Below are 18,215 nucleotides of genomic sequence, written 5' to 3'. Positions count from 1 at the left end.
ATAGTAACCAAAACAGCATGGTACTGGCATAAAAACAGACACATGGGACCAATGGAACAGAATAGAGAATCCAGAAAGTGACCCATACACCTACAGCCACCTGATCTTCGACAAAGGCATCAAGAACACACACTGGGGAAAAAAGACTGCCTCTTCAAAAATTGGTGCTGGGAAAATTGGACATCCATATGTAAAAGAATGAAACTAGACCTGTACCTCTCACCATATATCAAAACCACTCAAAATGGATTAAAGAATATAAGACCTGAAAGTATGAAACTCCTAAAAGAAAACATAGCGGAAACACTTTGGAAAGCAGGACTGGGCACAGACTTTATGAATATGACCCCAAAAGCACAGGCAACAAAAGGAAAAATAAATGAATGGGATTATATCCAACTAAAAAGCTTCTGCACAGCAAAAAAAAACAATTAACAGAACAAAAAGACAACCAACAGACAGGAAGAAAATATTTGCAAAATATGCATCCGACAAAGGATTAATATCCAGAATATACAAGGAACTCAAACAACTTTAGGGCAAAAAAACAAGTAACCCAATTAAAAAATGGGCAAAGGAGCTGAATAGGCATTTCTCAAAAGAAGATATAAGAATGGCCAACAGACACATGAAAAAATGCTCAACATCACTCAGCATCCAGAAAATGCAAATCAAAACCAAACTGAGATATCATCTCACTCTAATTAGACTGGCTAATATCGAAAAGACTGAGAATAACAAATGCTGACGAGGATGTGGAAAAAGGGAAAACCTCCCACACTGTTGGTGGGACCGTGAAATGGTGCAGTCATTACAGAAAATGGTATAGAGATTCCTCAAACAACTACGGATAGAACTGCCACATGACCCAGCAATCCCACTGCTGGGTATATGCCCAAAGGAATGGAAATCATCATGTTGAAAGGATACCTGTACTCCCATGTTTACTGCAGCTCTATTTTCAATAGCCAAGAGTTTAGAACCAGCCTAAATGCCCATCATTGGAAGAGTGGATAAGGAAAATGTGGTATTTTTACATACTGGAATACCAATTTGGTATAAAAAAGAATGAAATTCTGTCATTCACAGCAACATGGATGAACTTAGAGAAAATTATATTACGTGAAATAAGCCAGGCACAGAAAGAGAAATACCACATTCTCACTTATATGTGGGAGCTAATAAAAATAAATGAATAAAGAAATAAATAAAAGGGGGAAAAAAAAGATACAACAACCACAATAATTCTTTGAACTTGTTAAGAGAAGTGAACAGAACTGAGATTGCCAGGTGTGGGAAAGGGGAAGAAGGAGGGGCGAAAGGGACAAATTGGTAAAGGGACATGAAAATCAATTACACTGTATAATGATAACTTAAAAAAAAAAAACAAAGAAAGAAAGAAAAGAATAAATGAAAAATAAAAACAAAACAGATAGAACCAGGGGCCAAGACTTCCTCCCACAACCAGGCACACTACTGCCACAGGGCCCACCTAGGGCCCTGAGGCAGGAGCCAAGTGCCACCTCTCCTGCCTACAACCAGGCAATCAGCATGCCAAAAACACCACTTCCATGTGAGTGGCCCACCACAGACACTGCAAAAGCCACAGCTGCTGCAAAAGTGGCTAGATGCCACAGCAGTAGCCACAGCCACCATGCAGGTGGCCTGCCAGACACTTGACTGCATTGACACAAGGACAGCCACCAGCGAAGGCCCCCCCCAAAAAAGGACGTCTCTCTCCACGAAGCACATTCCAGAGTAATAGAAGAAGCATCTGCTCTGCAATAATATTGGGGGACCTGAACACCCCTCTCTCAGCACTGGACAGATCATCTTGGCAACAAATCAACAGAGTAACCGTTAATCTTTCAGAAGGAGAGAACAAATCTATGGTTATTAGAGGTGGGGGGGATGTGGGCGAATGGGGAAAGACTGGATAAGAGGCATAAAGAATAAGTATGATTTGTAATAATGAATAAGCTAATAATTTTGATTTGAACAACATATGTTGTACACAGGTGATGGTAGTCAACATTAAACCCCCAAAATATGTATAATCAATTATGCTTCAATAAAAATAAATTTTTTTAAAAAGTATCCTACTCAAAGAGAGAAGGATAAAATAGAAGTCTTTTTACATAGCATGACAAGAAGAAGACATGGTCACGATAAATTATAATACATTCATTTGTTCATTTAAAGAATGTTTACTGAGAATCAACGGAGTGCCAGCTATCTTTGGCAAAACTACTTTGCAATTTGATATAAATACAAAACTGTCATATCATAATATCCTAGCATTCAGAAAATAACAAGGGAAGTTTTGTAGATATGGAAAGTAGTTTCTCAAATCTACAGGGAAAGTTGGATGTTCTCTCATCTGTGCTATTTTGTTTCTGTTTCTGTCATATCCCACTGAATTGTGGTTTATCCCTCTACGTATGTGTGGCTTTCCCCACTAGATTGTGATCGTTGGTCATCTCTAGTATCCCCATCACCCAGCACATAGAACGATCTCAAAAATACTGAAGGAATGAATGAATGATTAAACTATTACTTAAATTCCCTGCAAAAAAATAAATAAAAAATAAAAACAAAACTAAACTCAATTCTGAGGTTAATAAATACTCTTCACCCCAATCAATGGGGATGGGGGTGGGGTAATAATTACGTCTCCCAGCTTTTATTCCTACTTCTCATTCTCCTTCAATTTAATTGATCAAATATTTATTAAGCACCTATTATGTACCAGAAGTCATTAATATTGCCTCCAAATATTAAGATATTACCATGACTATTTTTTTTTAAAAAACAATTCTGTGTGTGTGATTCTAAAATCAGTATAATGATTGCGACTGCTTCCACTTTCCCAAGGAAATTTGACCATATTTTTAAAAAAGTACAAGTTTGAACTTGCCTATGCAGTTATTTTAAAAGTTATTTTACAAGTTATTTTAAAAGCCACTCAAATTATCACCTACTAACTCCTCTAAATTTAGGAGATGCAACATTAAATGCTCAATGCTTTTTATTTAAAACTAAGAGAGTAGTTTGAATTACCATATGGATCAATCTTGTCTTCCCATGCAGATGCACACATCATAGTATAAGGGGATACCACAGTATGTTCAATAAGTAGGATACACTTATGTCCATTCTGTAGCACTTGGAGCATAATTCTACTGTACTAAATGCTTACAATTTCAGAGTTGTTTTAGTTTTCCTTCTGAGTCACATTATTAACCAAATTTTTAATTTACTCAAGGTCAAGTCTTTAGTCAGAAATGATAAAACTGTCCCAATGAGAAAATGCAGTGTACTTCACAATCGACATTAGTCTGCTTTATAGCATTGTTTTTAAGAATACTGGAGAAAGCCCTGACTAACCTCCTGACTATTGATTAGTTCAATACCTGGATATTTTCTACATTATAAATTGATCCTATCCTTAGCTTCATAGACTAAAATTAAATCATAAAGCTTTATACGACTCTGAAAAAAAATCCATGTTTTATTTAATTTTGACCATGGAGTTGAAGTAAGATGACCTTGGCTTTAAATTTCACCTCTGTGATACCGCTCGAGTCCAGTACTTCTATCGCAGAGCTGGTGGGAAGATTAAATAAATGCAGGAATGATTTCCCTTTCTCACCTTCTCACTTGCCTGCCTACAGAACTACTTTTTTGGGGAGCTGGCCAGTTACCTCAGTTGGTTAGTGTTGTAACACCAAGGCCAAGAGGACAAGGTCAAGAACTCCCACTTTTTCCTTAAGCTTCTTAGTTTTGTCACTTTTTCTATGCAACCGCAGCATTTCCTTTCCCCATAAGAAAAATCACTACATTTTCCATCTTTTTATGAATACTTCATCACTGTATTAGTACTTGTTTGCAAATCTCTCTTTCATCGGACTGTATGTTTCTGGAAAGAAAGAATCCCAGAGCTTTCTAGAGTGCATGAAATGCATTAAAATGTCAAAAAATGTCTGATGATGTTAAAGATTGAATTCTTGCCTAAATGCTTTTGCAAGTCCAAAGAAATACCTACACAGTAATCCAGACTCTTCATTATCACCTAATGAAATGAAAGAAGCAAAGTTATGTACTGATACTTCTGCTTTTTGGTCCCTAAGGAATTCATTTCTATGACCAGGCTCACCATTCCCTGTGAAGCTAGAAGCAGCAAAGAAACTAGACAGTAAGGGACTGAGTCCTAGGCCATAACATATTGAAAGAATGTTTACATTTGCCTTGGTAGTCTACACATCCTGCAATCTCCCCCAACTGTGAGTCCTCTAACCTAGAAACTGTGGTAATGATCAAACAAAATAAAATAAAACTGATTTTCTCCAGCAAGAGTAAGATATTCAAAGACTCCTAAATATCTCATCCAAGTTTTCTCTTCCTACCTGTTTTTCTTCCTCTAACCTCGTTCCCTACACACATCAGGCCAGATAAAAAGGATGAAAGAGCTTACGGAAGGGTCTTCAAGGTCTACTAAATTAGACGACTATAAATCAACAATTTCTAAGTAAAAATTACCATATTTCTGAAATAAATCTAAAATAACCAAATTTCCAATTCAAGAATTCAATTTCTTCCATTACCTATATTTAAGGGTTAAACTTTCATTAAAACAACTTAGAAAAACATTCGATGGGTCCAAACTGAAACAGCAGAATGCCACAACTGGAAAAAATTCCTCCAGAGTGTAAAAGGACTTAGAAACATATGCCCATACAAAGAGAAGAGAATAAATTTAAGAATCATAAGATTTCTAGCAAACCAAAGATGTTTTGAGGTACGTGCCCAGTCTTTAAAGGTTACTAGATAATAAACACATCCTCTCAGGACAAAAAAAAAAGGCTATCAGAGTTTTTTCAATAAATTCTTACTTGCTGGATCAAATATCTTAATAACTTATAAAAACTGCCCTGATTTGAATACATTTTACATGGTCAAAATTACTCTGAGAAACTGTGCAAACATTAAAAGGTCTCAAGAGCTTTCAAAGTAACTACCATTACGCCATGGTGAAGTTCTTAAAGTCAAGGAGGTAAATGATTAATAACAGCCCTTAAACATTTTCACACTAAAATATCACCATCACACACTCTGTGGCATAGAATTCTTGGGTTTTGCTGAGTACTTTTTCAGCACTTCAACAAATATGAGGCTGCTCCTTAAGAAAAATTGTGATTCTCCTGCAGAATCTCCCTAATTTCCATAGCACAATATCAATAAATAATGTCAACATCAATACTCTCACCAATGTATCAGATTATGCATGTGTGTGTGTGTACATGTTTACATGTGTGTGTACTTAGGTAATGTCTGGAAGGATATACGTTATGATAGTGGTTATCTTTAGGAGGTAGGATTAAGAGTGATTTTTATTTCTTCTTTATAGTTTTCTGAATCATCTAGGTTTTTTCCATCAATACATATTCATGATTAGAAAAAATAAGGCTATTTCCATTAAAAGATAAGTGAGATATAAATTATAAATGGGCCAGCCCATGGCTCACTTGGGAGAGTGTCGTGCTGATAACACCCAGGCCACGGGTTCGGAACCCTTTATAGGGATGGCTGGTTAGCTCACTTGGCTCACTTGGTGCTGACAACACCAAGTCAAGGGTTAAGATCCCCTTACCGGTCATCTTTTTAATAAATAAATAAATAAATAAATAAATAATCAGTATGTAAATAAGGTCCATCACCACAACAAATCACACTCACCAGCTTCATTACACAAGGCTTTCAAGTCTGCTCCAACATATCCATGAGCACTACTCGCCAGCTGCAGCAATTCAGCTTCAGTGAGCAAATGGGGTATCCTTCGAAGCAGTTTCTGGAGAATATCTAGCCGATCCTGAGCATTAGGAACTCCAATCTCAATCTCTTTATCAAAGCGTCCAGGTCTTCGGAGTGCAGCATCCAAAGCATGAGGGCGATTTGTGGCCCCAAGGACCAACACCTGTCCTTCACTTCCTTCCTAACAAAATGAAATAAAAATAAAATTACATATTTTCCTAAAAGATAAAAAAAGGAAAAAAAAAAAAAAAAGCAAGTGGGCACTGGCTATATGGACAAGGATAATGAATCTAACAGTCAAGGCTACTAAGTCCTATCCCTTACACTTTTATTACCATCTATTACTTTTATTAGTAATATATTTTTATTATACATTTATTACTTTCATTACACATTTTTCAAAGCTTAGCCTAAATGCTTCCTCACTTAGAAAGTTTTCCAATACTTACCTCTCCATCTACTGTAAGTGATGTCTCCCTCACTTCTAGCATCTTAACTATTCCATTCTCATAAACAACATTCATACTCAACATATAGTTGTTTTGTTTAATTATTTTATGTAGTTCTTCTCCCCTATTTGGAAGCAAAGATTATGACCTACATATTACTCAAATAGAACAAGGCTCCATTAGGAAGTCGTCTAAGAAGTCTTCTTCACATATGGACTATTTTCTATTTTGATAAATTTTTAAATTCCTAAAAACGTGAGTATGGATAACAATACAACAACTTCAAAAAGTTCTTAGATTCTTTTATCTTTTAATTCTATTTTTCCATGAACTTCTTGAAGTATCCTTGTAAAACCAATATCTGAATATTGACCACACTCAAATATATTTGGATTTTACTCTCTGAAAGTGAAATTAGGAACAACAAAAAATGAAGAACTATAATCATGATCAACCACCTACAGAAATTATCCAGTATTCTACTCAGATGACCCAAATGTAATCTTATACAGACATGCAAAACTGAAATGTGATTTATGTAAGAAAACTCAAACCTAATCAATTACACTGGATATGCCAAAAGAAAATGCATGGACTACAGTAAATCAACAAGTTACAAGTTCAGAAAAACAAACATAAGCCCTCAAATATTTTCAGGAAAACATCAGTATCACACATTTCCAGTCCTGCTCAAGAAGAACACCAATCCACAGCAGACTTATCCCAGTGGTGAAGAAAGAGGCAATAGATTGATATGGTGATTAAGATCCTCCAACACTGAGCCTCCATCTGACTTCCTACTCACCAAGGACCCTTTTAATTATAATACAGCTTTCTACATGTATTTCGCCTTCAGGGTGAAAACACAGTCACACATAAACAAAGATATTTAGTTGCTTAATAGTTACATCTCTTATGGTAAACAAACAAAACTGGCATCCCAGTTTATATATCAGTCCCTTATGAGTGTTGTTATCATGGGTCAGTCCTCAGAGGTCCACCATCTCCAACATACTAACAATACTGAATTATCCAACTTTATAAGCTGAGACCAAACCTGGACATGACAATCACACCTAGGTACTGCCCCAAGAATGAGAATCAGGTGGTCATCCTGACTCTACCAGGTGACAACCTTTCACTTGTGGACCCTTAAAATTCTTAACACATGTCAGTAAATAATAGAGACTTTAACACCAAACCTTCGCATTATTTTCACATGTTCAGTTTCTACCAATAGGCAGTAAAAATAAATTTTAATTATCCAGTTTTCAGTGAGCAGAAGGAGGACTTGGGACTACACATGATTTCTAAAATTTCTTTTGGTTCTAACATACTAAGATTCTAAAAACTTTAGTTATTTACAATCTAGCATAAGAAGCATATTTTTCTGGTTAATGGATGTCAGCAGTCTTGACAGAGTTTTCCTTCATTCCACTTCTCTACTAGTCCCATGGACCTTCCTTTCATATAATTACATAATACAAGAAGGTATACCCTTATCAGAGAATCTGGTAATATGAGTAAATTCTTCGTAAATGTAGACAAACACATATATACTATTCTCACTTTCTTTCCTTTCACTTGCCTAGCACAAAGCACAGAAAGAACTGATATTTAAATGAGTAATAAAACTTACAAAATTTCTTAATAAAATCCTCTAAAGTTTAATTACTGAATCTTCCTCACTGATTGTTTCAGGTTTTTAAGTCAATACCATTTATCACAAAAGAAACCCATCATGATATGTTATTTTGTATGCTAAAAAACATGCCAGGTTATGTTGTCCTAGCAGTTCCTAAGTTATCTACTGAAGCAAATTATTTTATAGGTCTTTCTTCTAGTTGCTATGGCCTTATCCTAGAATACCCAAAGACTCAGACACATTTGATAGTTTGTGCTACTATATATACATTACTAAGAACCAACTCCTTCCTACACAGAATCAACATTAGTGCTGTACTTACTGAACCAATGCCATCCATGAGTGTTAAGAGTGAAGCTACAACTCTTTTTTCCACTTCATTCTGAGCCCCTTCTCTTTTAGGGCAAAGTGCATCCAGCTCATCAATAAAAATAACTGATGGGTGCCTAAAAACAAACAAGTACAATGAAATCTCTAATTTATATTTAATTTTAAACTTTACACAGTTCACTTTTTTAACTAAAATGCAACACACCAAATTTAGGATTTACTTAATAACATTACAGAAAAAGGCATCTAGAATGTTAAGCTGAAAAATCTTGACAATAATTCTTGCTCAAATTATTAACTCATCAACCTCATATTCTAGTCTATCTGCCCTCAATTAAAAGAAGAGTCTGTTGCTCATGAAATTAGAGTCTATCCCTGGCAGAACTCTCCCACTCATGCCCACTGAACTGTAATGAATGGATCAATTTAGAAGATGAAGTCAGAGGTATTGTGTAGAGAGCACCAACATTTATAAAGCAAATGTATTTCACAGGGCCTATTTTCCAAAGCCCTGTAGTCTCAGGTTTAGCCTAACCTTTTGGAATTACATATAGAAATGTTAACCTTGCAAAAGACAGGAAACTTTCCTCAGGCTAAAGTCTTTGTAACACAGCAAAGTTGCTGGCTCAAGGCCAGACATGTCACTTGACTGATATGTAAAATACTGGGGAAATTGCTTTAGGGAAAAACAGTGCTTGCTAAGATCAAGCTTTTGTTGGTAGATCAACTCAACCTTTTGCAAATTGCATTATGGAATGTCACTTTGCTTGTTTCACTGATGTTACCAGCCTCTATTGTTAAACCCCACCTATGTTCTTTTCCTGTAACTTCCTGGTCTGGAGAATAAATGTAGGCTGAGAACCCCAGTTCGTGGTTAATTTCCAAAGGAAGGAACACCTCTCTCGAGGATTCCAGGAAATTAATCCCTTTGGGATCTCTCACTGCTCAGAAGAAATGGGCTTTGAGTAATCCTTTTGTGGCTCCATCACCCAGGGGAAGAGAGGTGATAAATCGATGTGAGGCAAAGCAACAGTATTGTAACAGGTTTAAATCCCAAAGGATATAAACTAGAAATGTCTTCTTTTCTTTTTTTAACCTAATACAAAAAGAACTTTCAAAATGATTGATTCTCCCATAAAAAGATGTGAATTTTCTCACAAGAAGAAACCTCAACTGCCATGAAAATAACAACAAACAAAAACATACTAAACAATAAGGTATAGCACTGGTTCTCAAATTTTCAGTACTGGAGCTACAGACTACTTATTTCATCTACTATCATGGGGGAACATTTTTTTAAATGACAGTTCTTGTGATAAAAGAGCAGTAATTATGATGTTAAATAATAGAACAACAGAAGAGGCATAGCCATATTATGAATAATATTACATTTGACCATACTCTAATGCTCACTGCGATGTAACAATGTAGCTTAAACTCAGGAATAATCAATAAAAAGTTTTTAAAAGCCAAAAGAGTTGTCCCTTGAAGCAAAGTATAACAAGTTTTAAGCATAAAAGGGTATGATAATATAGTCTTAGGGAACTACATATACTAGATATGCCTAAGTACACTAAAGAAAGTCATAGATTCACATGCCCAAGCAAGGTCACGTTACTTATCAAATAACACTCTGTCTTAATTCTTCTACTTTATGTAATTTAGTAACCCATTTATCAAACTTCCAAAACAATATTAGAAATAGCTTAGATAGAATTTCACTAGACCTATAATCTATTTCTAGTGCTATCAGTATAATTTTTGTACTATCTTTATGCTTTGTATAAAGTGCTAGTATCTCACTTTGATTAATACAGCCCTGACTATTAATTCCAAAACATTTAAAACTAAGGAATACCGTAGAGTGGCTTCAGCAAATATCTGACGTAACCTTGCCTCCGTCTCGCCATAGAATCTGTAACAAATAAAATACATTTAAGAACCATTTCTTATTGTTTTTTAAAGCATTGTCTAAAACAGCTAATTTTGACTTTTCAAAATTTCTAAAGTACTTTAAATTACTTTCAAAAGTTAGTTTCCAAACTTAATTTTTATACATATTAAAAAACGAATTTAAAAAGCAAATTTATACATTTAGAATGTATAAAATATCTGGAGACAATACCACACAGCCACTTTAAAAAACCATATTAAGTTTGCTCTCTTAATCACATATTTATATTAATATATAATTAATATATATTAAGTTTGCTCTATTAATCATATATTAATCATATACCTACTTGCTTATAATTTCAGGGCCATTAATTACAGAAACATAGGCTCCAACTTCATTAGCAACAGCCCTGGCAATCATTGTCTTTCCAGTACCTGGAGGGCCATAGAGTAACACTCCTCTAGGTGCAGGAATTCCTAGATGGTAAAAGGAGAGGACACTGAATTCAGCATTACTAAGTTTCTAATAAATGTCATAAGACTTCAAACATGAGTTATAAAATGTAAATTTACCTTTACATTTTATAACTCATGGTTATAAACTAAGGTACTAGTCAGACCTTCTGCCCCCACACCCACACTGATCCACAGCAATGACTGTCTCTCTCTCTGAACAAAACAGGGGAAGTATGTCGGTAATAACTGTCTGGACACCCACATTACTGTCCCATCCCACACTGCACAATTCAATGATCTGAAAACAAAGCCCAGACTACATGGGCAGACAAAAAGAAGCCACCAATCCAATTTTCTTCCAACTGGCTATCTTGGAAAGTATAAACTTTACTAGCAAAATGTCAATCCAAGGGTTCGTTTCACGTACAGAAAGATTCATGAAAAAGGAAAAAGTAGAGAGAGATAGTATATACCAAGTATATCTGGGCAGTAAACATACAGAGGGAGCCCCGAATTTCCTAGGAGTCAAGTCACTCCCTTGACTACCTGCTTCAATGCAAGGAGACCTGCACATAGCTACATCTCCTAACAAAGAAGTTTTATCCAATATATTGGAATGGTTTATTTCTTTAGTCATTTCAGCTGATTTAGCATGACAAGATATTTATTCTAGATCCAATACAAGCAACTGTGGAAATATGGTACTGAAGAGACAAAGCTGTCACTAACTCACATTACAATCTAAGGAAACCAAATCACAGAAAATTGCTCATTTAAATGGCATCCCCCTAAGCAACCAACACCTTTTACCATACCTACCACACAGGAAATAAAAACAGGAAAAGAGGGTGAGCAATCATTAGATAAATGGAATTGGCCAAATGTTTTGTTGTTTGAATTTAACACTATCGGGTGAGGGCCAGCCCAGTGGCGTACTCGGTAGAGTGCGGCGCTTGGGAGCACGGCGGTGTTCCCGCCGAGGGTTCTGATCCCATATAGAGACCGGTCCGCTCACTGGTTGAGCACGGTGCGGGCGTGACACCGAGGGTTGCGATCCCGTTACCGATCACGAAAAAAAGACAAAAAGGAAAAAAAAAAAAACTATCGGGTGAGAAAAACTGAAAAAATCATACCATAACTCTTGAAAAGTTCAGGCTGTTTCAGAGGCAACTCAATTATTTCTCTAATTGCTTTCAGCTGACTATTTAAGCCTCCTATCATGTCATAAGTTACTTTGAACTGGTTGTCTTGCTCTTTTGAATTTGTACGAATACTTGTAAAATTGATTCTTGTTGTTGAAGAAATAAAATAAAAAGTATCAGTATTGCACTTTGCTCCCATGGTGGTGGATTTTAGCAGTCTCTCCTCATTGATAAGTTGCTCATTTCTTTCTCTGGCAGACTCAAAACTACATTTAAGACCTGTGACTTCCTCTAGCACAGGTCCACTGCCATCCCCAGGGCTCTGTGAAACATCCAACAAAATGTCACAGGTTTTATTTATAATTCTGTCATCTACTGGTTTACAAGGAGTACTTCTTGATGCTGGGTTCCAGGGCTCTTCCAGATCTAACTGGCTTAGCCGTAAGGATACATCCAGGCTACTGGTTTCCATGCTAGACCGTTCAGAGGCCATTCCCTGGGCATCAGTGTTAGAGTCACTCTGAGGCCTTCTCAATGTCATGCCATCAGCCCCTTTCACTTGCAACACTTGCAACTTGCATGGTCGTCCGTAGAATGTACAATACAAAAAGTTGCCTGGTAAAACAATCCTGCCATCTAGAAAACAATTTATTAAATACACGTTAGCTCAATTTTTTTCACCAGTTTAATGTTTAAATAGCAATTTATTTCATCTATTAACAAAACTACATGACTGAAAAGACTAAATCAAAGACGGAGTACTAATAAAGTAATTCCATGAAAAATAGAGGACCTAATACTCTCCAATGATATAGCACTATCTAGAGACAGAAGTACAAAATGATTCTTTAAAATCCTCTACACTCAATAGACCTAAGATTTTGTCAACTGTATCAAAAAACAAGAATTCCATGTTCAATAATAAACTAAACCAAAATGGTACACCTATACCAACACTCCAAGACAGTGATTCTCACTTGAAAGTGCAAGAACACAAGGGTTAAAACATCTCGCTTCTACCCCTGACTCTGTCTACAGACAGGTTATATATTTTTCTCCACTGCACAACTGCAAATCAGTTAACTGGGAAAAGTAACACATCCCTATCTCAAAAGGATATTAATTCACTGAGGGGAATATTCTCTAAGCTATTTTGAAGAAAACTACTATGTATAGAAGACCTTGAAGACACTATATTTTATTTGCTGCTGCCTTGCTGCTTAAAATTAAAGAAAATAAAATATTTGTCTCACCTAGTTTTCTCAGAATACAATTAGTTAGTTCTCCTTCGTTAATTTCCATGTCTTTGTCACTGTACAAGGACGGAGAGGGGGATAGAAATCAGCATCAGTTACACCAGAAAATAACTGTGGTATAAAATGACATGTACATAGTTATACAATATAGACCTAATCAAAATAATTAACTTACAATATGAAAATAAATGATTTATACAATTTTGGGATGATTTACACTTTTCAGACACTTCTTAGAAACAGGAAAATATCATTTGCAATTTGGTGCCTTAGTGGTTTAGAATCATTTTCTTCAAAATATGGGTATTATCTATTAGTGGGTCATGAAATCATTTCAGTCAGTCACATCCAGCATTTTTTAACAGAATATAAATGTCAGAGTAGATAGCACATATAAAGGGTAAATATTGCTTTTTATAACATTAATTTCTTATAGACATATGTACACAAGCATGCACATGTATATATATATATACAAGCATACACATATCTATACACAAACATGTATACAGATACACATGTGTATGTATATGTGCACTGTGGGTATGCATATATAATGAATCATGATAAAAAATGTATTTTTTATAATATGTCATAGTTAAAAACATTTTTAAAACACTGGCCTAAACTATTCAGTCCCTTTCTTAACCTGTCTAGCTTGGAGAAAGGCTTTTATTAATAGCTTACTTCATTCCCTTTGTATAATTTATAAATTATTAAGAAAATTAAATCCTACATAGTATGTTATTGAAAGAAGTAGAAGTAGGAAAAAGGAGAGTAAAAATTACAATGAAAGTTTATTCTAGAGAAAGGGCATATCTGAGAAAAAATGAGACCTTCTTCTTCCTGATAACCATATCTTCCAGTAAGAGTTGCTTGTTTAAGCACAAGAAGTAGCACACCTAAATATCACTGCACTTATAAAGAAACCTGCTCTTGGAGAGTTCTCAGAACATGAGAATTTTTCCTCCCGCTCCATGTGTAAGCAGCCCATATCAGAAAAGAAAGCCCACAGATGTCCAGGCTCTGTCAGGGACCAGCAGAGGGGAATGATTATTTAGCTCAGGGGGAGATGTATTTGCAAGCCCACCTGGTCAAAATCTAAACCTTGTTCTTCAATCAATTTATCAGTAATAAAACAATACAGTCAATGCTCACTATCTGTGGATGCTGTATTTGCAAATTCACCTACTTGCTAGAATTTATTTGTACTCCAAAATCAATACTTGCAGAGCATTTGTGGTCAATAGTAGACATCGCACAGCCATGAAAAATTTGGGTCACCCAACACCCACATTCCCAGATGAGGTAGAACAAGGTGACGCTCTGCCTCTTGTTTCAGCTCATTCAGAGATGACCATAAAATGGATATGATAGAGGACAGGGCAGCGTAGGCAAGAAGCTCCAGCTCTGAAGCCAGCACCTATAATGGGAAAGCCTCAGGCAAGTCCCTTATCATGTCTGAACCTCTCTTCTCTTTCATAAAATAAAGAAAATAGAACCTATCGGAATGAGTTGTTTTAAGGATTTAAAGTCATAATCTATGTAAGATATGTATATATACCTATTTCTCCCTAGGAACAACAGTTTAGTAATTACTAACAGTATTCAAGGTGAATTTAATAGAATATAACTACCATAAACAATTAGAATCAACTATATATTCATATAAAAGAGAGAGCAAGAAAGAAATGGAACAAGGAGGAAATTTTATGAAACAAATACATGTATAAACAATGAGAAAATTGTATCTCCTTAAATGCTTAAATTTACTTCTGTTTATAGAATTCTAAATCCAGTTATACTTAAACTGCTTTTATTTATTAAACTTTGAATAGACGATATTACAAAACAGTAAAAATACTCAACCACTTTTGCTTTTAAAAAACGAATAGGCGCAGATAAAATCAATTCCACTAGAAGGAGCTCTAACATTACTAGCAAAAATTTTCAATTACAACTGTAGAACTGAAGATTAAAATTACTGATTTTCCCCAGTGAAAATTAGCTTTCTTGTCTACACTCTGCTGTCATATTTAAAATATAAAATTTTTTAAATTAAAAACCGAGCTTCCATTTAAAACATATACAGTCCTCTACAATAGGCAATCATCATTCACCTAAGCCTGCTGCACCCTCAAGAGGTCAGACTAGTTCATAGATTATCATAAATGCTAATTCCAGTCAACTGATTACTGCTGCCTGTGGCAATGTTTTCAGACATAGTCTGAGGATTAATCTGAGCAGTACTACTAACTACTCCATAAAATATTAGGCAAGTTACTTCTTCTAATTGAGTCCAATTCCTCAACCGTTAAAAAAGCAATGAATACGGATACCTTGCAGGGTGTTAGAAGATTAAATGAGAGAAGAAAAAGCACAAATAGGAGTATGTGAGTGCACACATGCATGTGCGTGTAATGTGTATGAAATATATACAAAACATCTGGTATGCAGCAGGTGCTCAATATACGTTGTCTTCTCTTTTCCTTTCTGCTTTTTATTGTCCATTAAATTGTTATTACAGGCTCTGAAAACATTCCCCTGTTTTTAAAGGAAAAAATATGCCAAAACTCAAGCTTAGAATCTACAAAAGTAGCAGGGCTGGCCAGTTAGTTCAGTTGGTTAGAGCATGGTGTTATAATACCACAGATCAAGGGTTCAGATCCCCTTACCAGCCAGCTGCCAAAACAAAACAAAACAAAAAGGTAGCAAAAGAGAAGAAAACATTTTAAAATCAAGCTAATGACTAGAAAATGTTTTATGATTCTTACATACAGTGTATGTACATCACCAAAATTGTTATTATGGTAACATAAAAGTACCAAAAGATGCTTTTTTACAGGATTTTCTTTCTTTTGGAGGGGCAGCTGGCCAGTACAGGGATCAAACCCTAGACCTTGCTGTTATCAACACAAACTCTAACCAACTGAGCTAACTGGCCAGCCTGATGCTTTTTTTAAATGAATTTTGATAAGACTTGTAATATGCACACTGAGTCAAAATCCTGAAGATATACTTTTAACTATAATCACATATCACTTAAAAGGAAACATTCTAAGAAATGTGTCATTAGATGATTTCGTCATTGTGCAAACATCATAGTCTATTTACACAAACCTAGATGGTATAGCCTACTACACACCTAGGCTAGCCACAGTCAGACGAGGAGTAGTGGACTGAATTATGTCCCCCCAAAACTCACTGAAGCCTGAATTGTGTTCCCCAAGTTCTATGTATTAGAAACTTGGCCCCCACTCTGACTGTTAAGAGGTTGGGAAATACTATTATACTAATTGAAAGGTGGAGCCTTGAAAAGGTGATTAGATTATAGGACCATGCTGTAGTGAATGGATTAAAAATGGTGGTCAGGGGCATGGTTCTGAGGGCTTTAAAAGGAGAGAGAAGAGAATCTGTCTCTCTCTGCTTCTACCATCTTGCAATGTGAGACTCCTGGGATCATTGTGGTCATCACCAGAAGGACTTCGGACTTCCCAGCCTCAGAAACTGTAAGCAATAAACTTTATTTTCTTTATAGATCAACCAGTTTCCATGTATTTTTGTTATAAGCAACAGAAATGTACTAATACACGAGGGCGCTTCAAAAAGTTCATGGAAATGTAGAATAAAGATAATATGAATCTTTCCACGAACTTTTTGAAATACCCTCATATATGCAGTCCATTATTGACCAAAATGTTATGTAGCACATGACTGTACATATTGATAGGTTGATTCAAACAATATGTCTTTAGTGAGGGACTATTTAAAAATCTGATAGTAATGACCGTTCATTTTACTAGACTGAATACCCAACGAGTTAAAATATACAGTCAGGTTCTTTGCTTGAGAATTCTTAATCAAAACTTGTTTCTTGTCTACTCACAGTGTTGTACCCCTTTCTTTACAACTATAAGAAATATAAGAAGTCCTGATTACATTGTAAGCCAAGATGAAAAACAATGTTAAATATTCACCAATAATAATTCTTCTCACCTAAAATGTCAGGGCATACTCTAATCACAGGACATGAGAGAATCCCTAGTCCATAAATTACATAGTACTCATTTAGTTCATGCTGTCTAATACAGGAGGCCACCAGCCACTTAACCACATGTGGCTAAATTAAGATGTCCTACAGGTGTAACATACAGACTGAATTATGAATACTTAGTTTGAAAAAAGGGATGTCAAATATCTTATTAGAAATTTTTTTACAATTATGTAGAAAAATAAGATTTTACATATATTGGTTAAAAAAAATAAACTAATATAATTTATTTCACCTGTTTCTCTTTACTTTTTAAATGTGGCTACGAGCAAATCCAAAATAACACATGTGATTTACATTTGTGACTCCCATTATATTTCTATTAGGCAGCATTGATTCAGACAGTCACAACAGAAAAGAGCCAAACCTCAGTGCCACGTCCATTTCCTCAGCCTGTAACACAGCACCCACAAGAGGCTGGACCTGGATGGCATCACCAGTCCTCACGCCCACATTCTTCTGTGCCACTTCACTCAAGCCAACCTTGCCTCCAGGAAATCCTGACACTGGCCAGGCTGTATAAACCTGCCAAGACAAAGGAAATAAAATTTTAGAAAATAAATGTTCATAGAATATTATCAATTTATAAGGCAGAATGCTAAGCACAACCAAGTACATGAAACTGCAAAACATAGTCCTTATGCCAGAGGAGTTATAATCTGACATAAGTCGCAACAAGATAAACTGCATTAAAAAAAAATAAAACATTACATGGGTTCACAAAAAAAGTTATTTTAATATATATTACATCTTTCTGTGAAGATCAGGAATGATCCCACAGTAAAAACGTGTAAAGCTACAGGACTAAGCCAGTTGTCAAGTAAGGCAAATCATAACTAAAGCCAAAATGTTTCATTATCTTAGTTATACTAAGTTTCCATTTATATTGTCAGAATTATGGCTCAGACCTTTCAAACCCATCATACAGAGTGGGTCACCAGACCCCTCACAGGCAGGTACATGCTAGGTAATTGGGAAAGATCAGGGAGCCACTGTCAGATGACACGAGCTCAGTCCTCAGCGACGGCAGCAGAAGTTTACAGGTCCAGCAGTGGCGGCAGTCTTGCAGAGGGTCCCAGGGATCCTGGCAGCAACAGCCTGCAGCAACAGCCCCCAGCAGCAGTAGTGGCCACCCCATGCCCCCACATTCCCTGACGGGGGGGGGGGGGGGGGGGGGGG

General features: G+C 35.9%; 1 protein-coding gene across 2 annotated transcripts in view; it reads right to left on the bottom strand.

Moving 5' to 3' along the window:
- The window catches only part of SPATA5 (spermatogenesis associated 5), a 70,455-nt gene that overhangs the window by 46,357 nt on the left and 5,883 nt on the right, over positions 1 to 18,215 (bottom strand). For both annotated transcript variants that reach the window (XM_008579891.1, XM_008579892.1), the window contains exons 3-9: positions 17,404 to 17,561; positions 12,983 to 13,041; positions 11,721 to 12,365; positions 10,479 to 10,608; positions 10,094 to 10,150; positions 8,228 to 8,351; positions 5,737 to 5,992 (exon numbers count right to left, since the gene is read on the bottom strand). In XM_008579891.1, coding sequence (XP_008578113.1) covers positions 5,737 to 5,992; positions 8,228 to 8,351; positions 10,094 to 10,150; positions 10,479 to 10,608; positions 11,721 to 12,365; positions 12,983 to 13,041; positions 17,404 to 17,561 — 1,429 coding nt within the window. The remainder of the gene's footprint in view (positions 1 to 5,736; positions 5,993 to 8,227; positions 8,352 to 10,093; positions 10,151 to 10,478; positions 10,609 to 11,720; positions 12,366 to 12,982; positions 13,042 to 17,403; positions 17,562 to 18,215) is intronic.

Source organism: Galeopterus variegatus, unplaced genomic scaffold, assembly GCF_000696425.1.
Source record: "Galeopterus variegatus unplaced genomic scaffold, G_variegatus-3.0.2 Scaffold1974, whole genome shotgun sequence".
Taxonomy (NCBI): domain Eukaryota; kingdom Metazoa; phylum Chordata; class Mammalia; order Dermoptera; family Cynocephalidae; genus Galeopterus; species Galeopterus variegatus.
The sequence above is the reverse complement of the archived record's forward strand: the minus strand, read 5'-3'. Positions and strand labels throughout refer to the sequence as shown.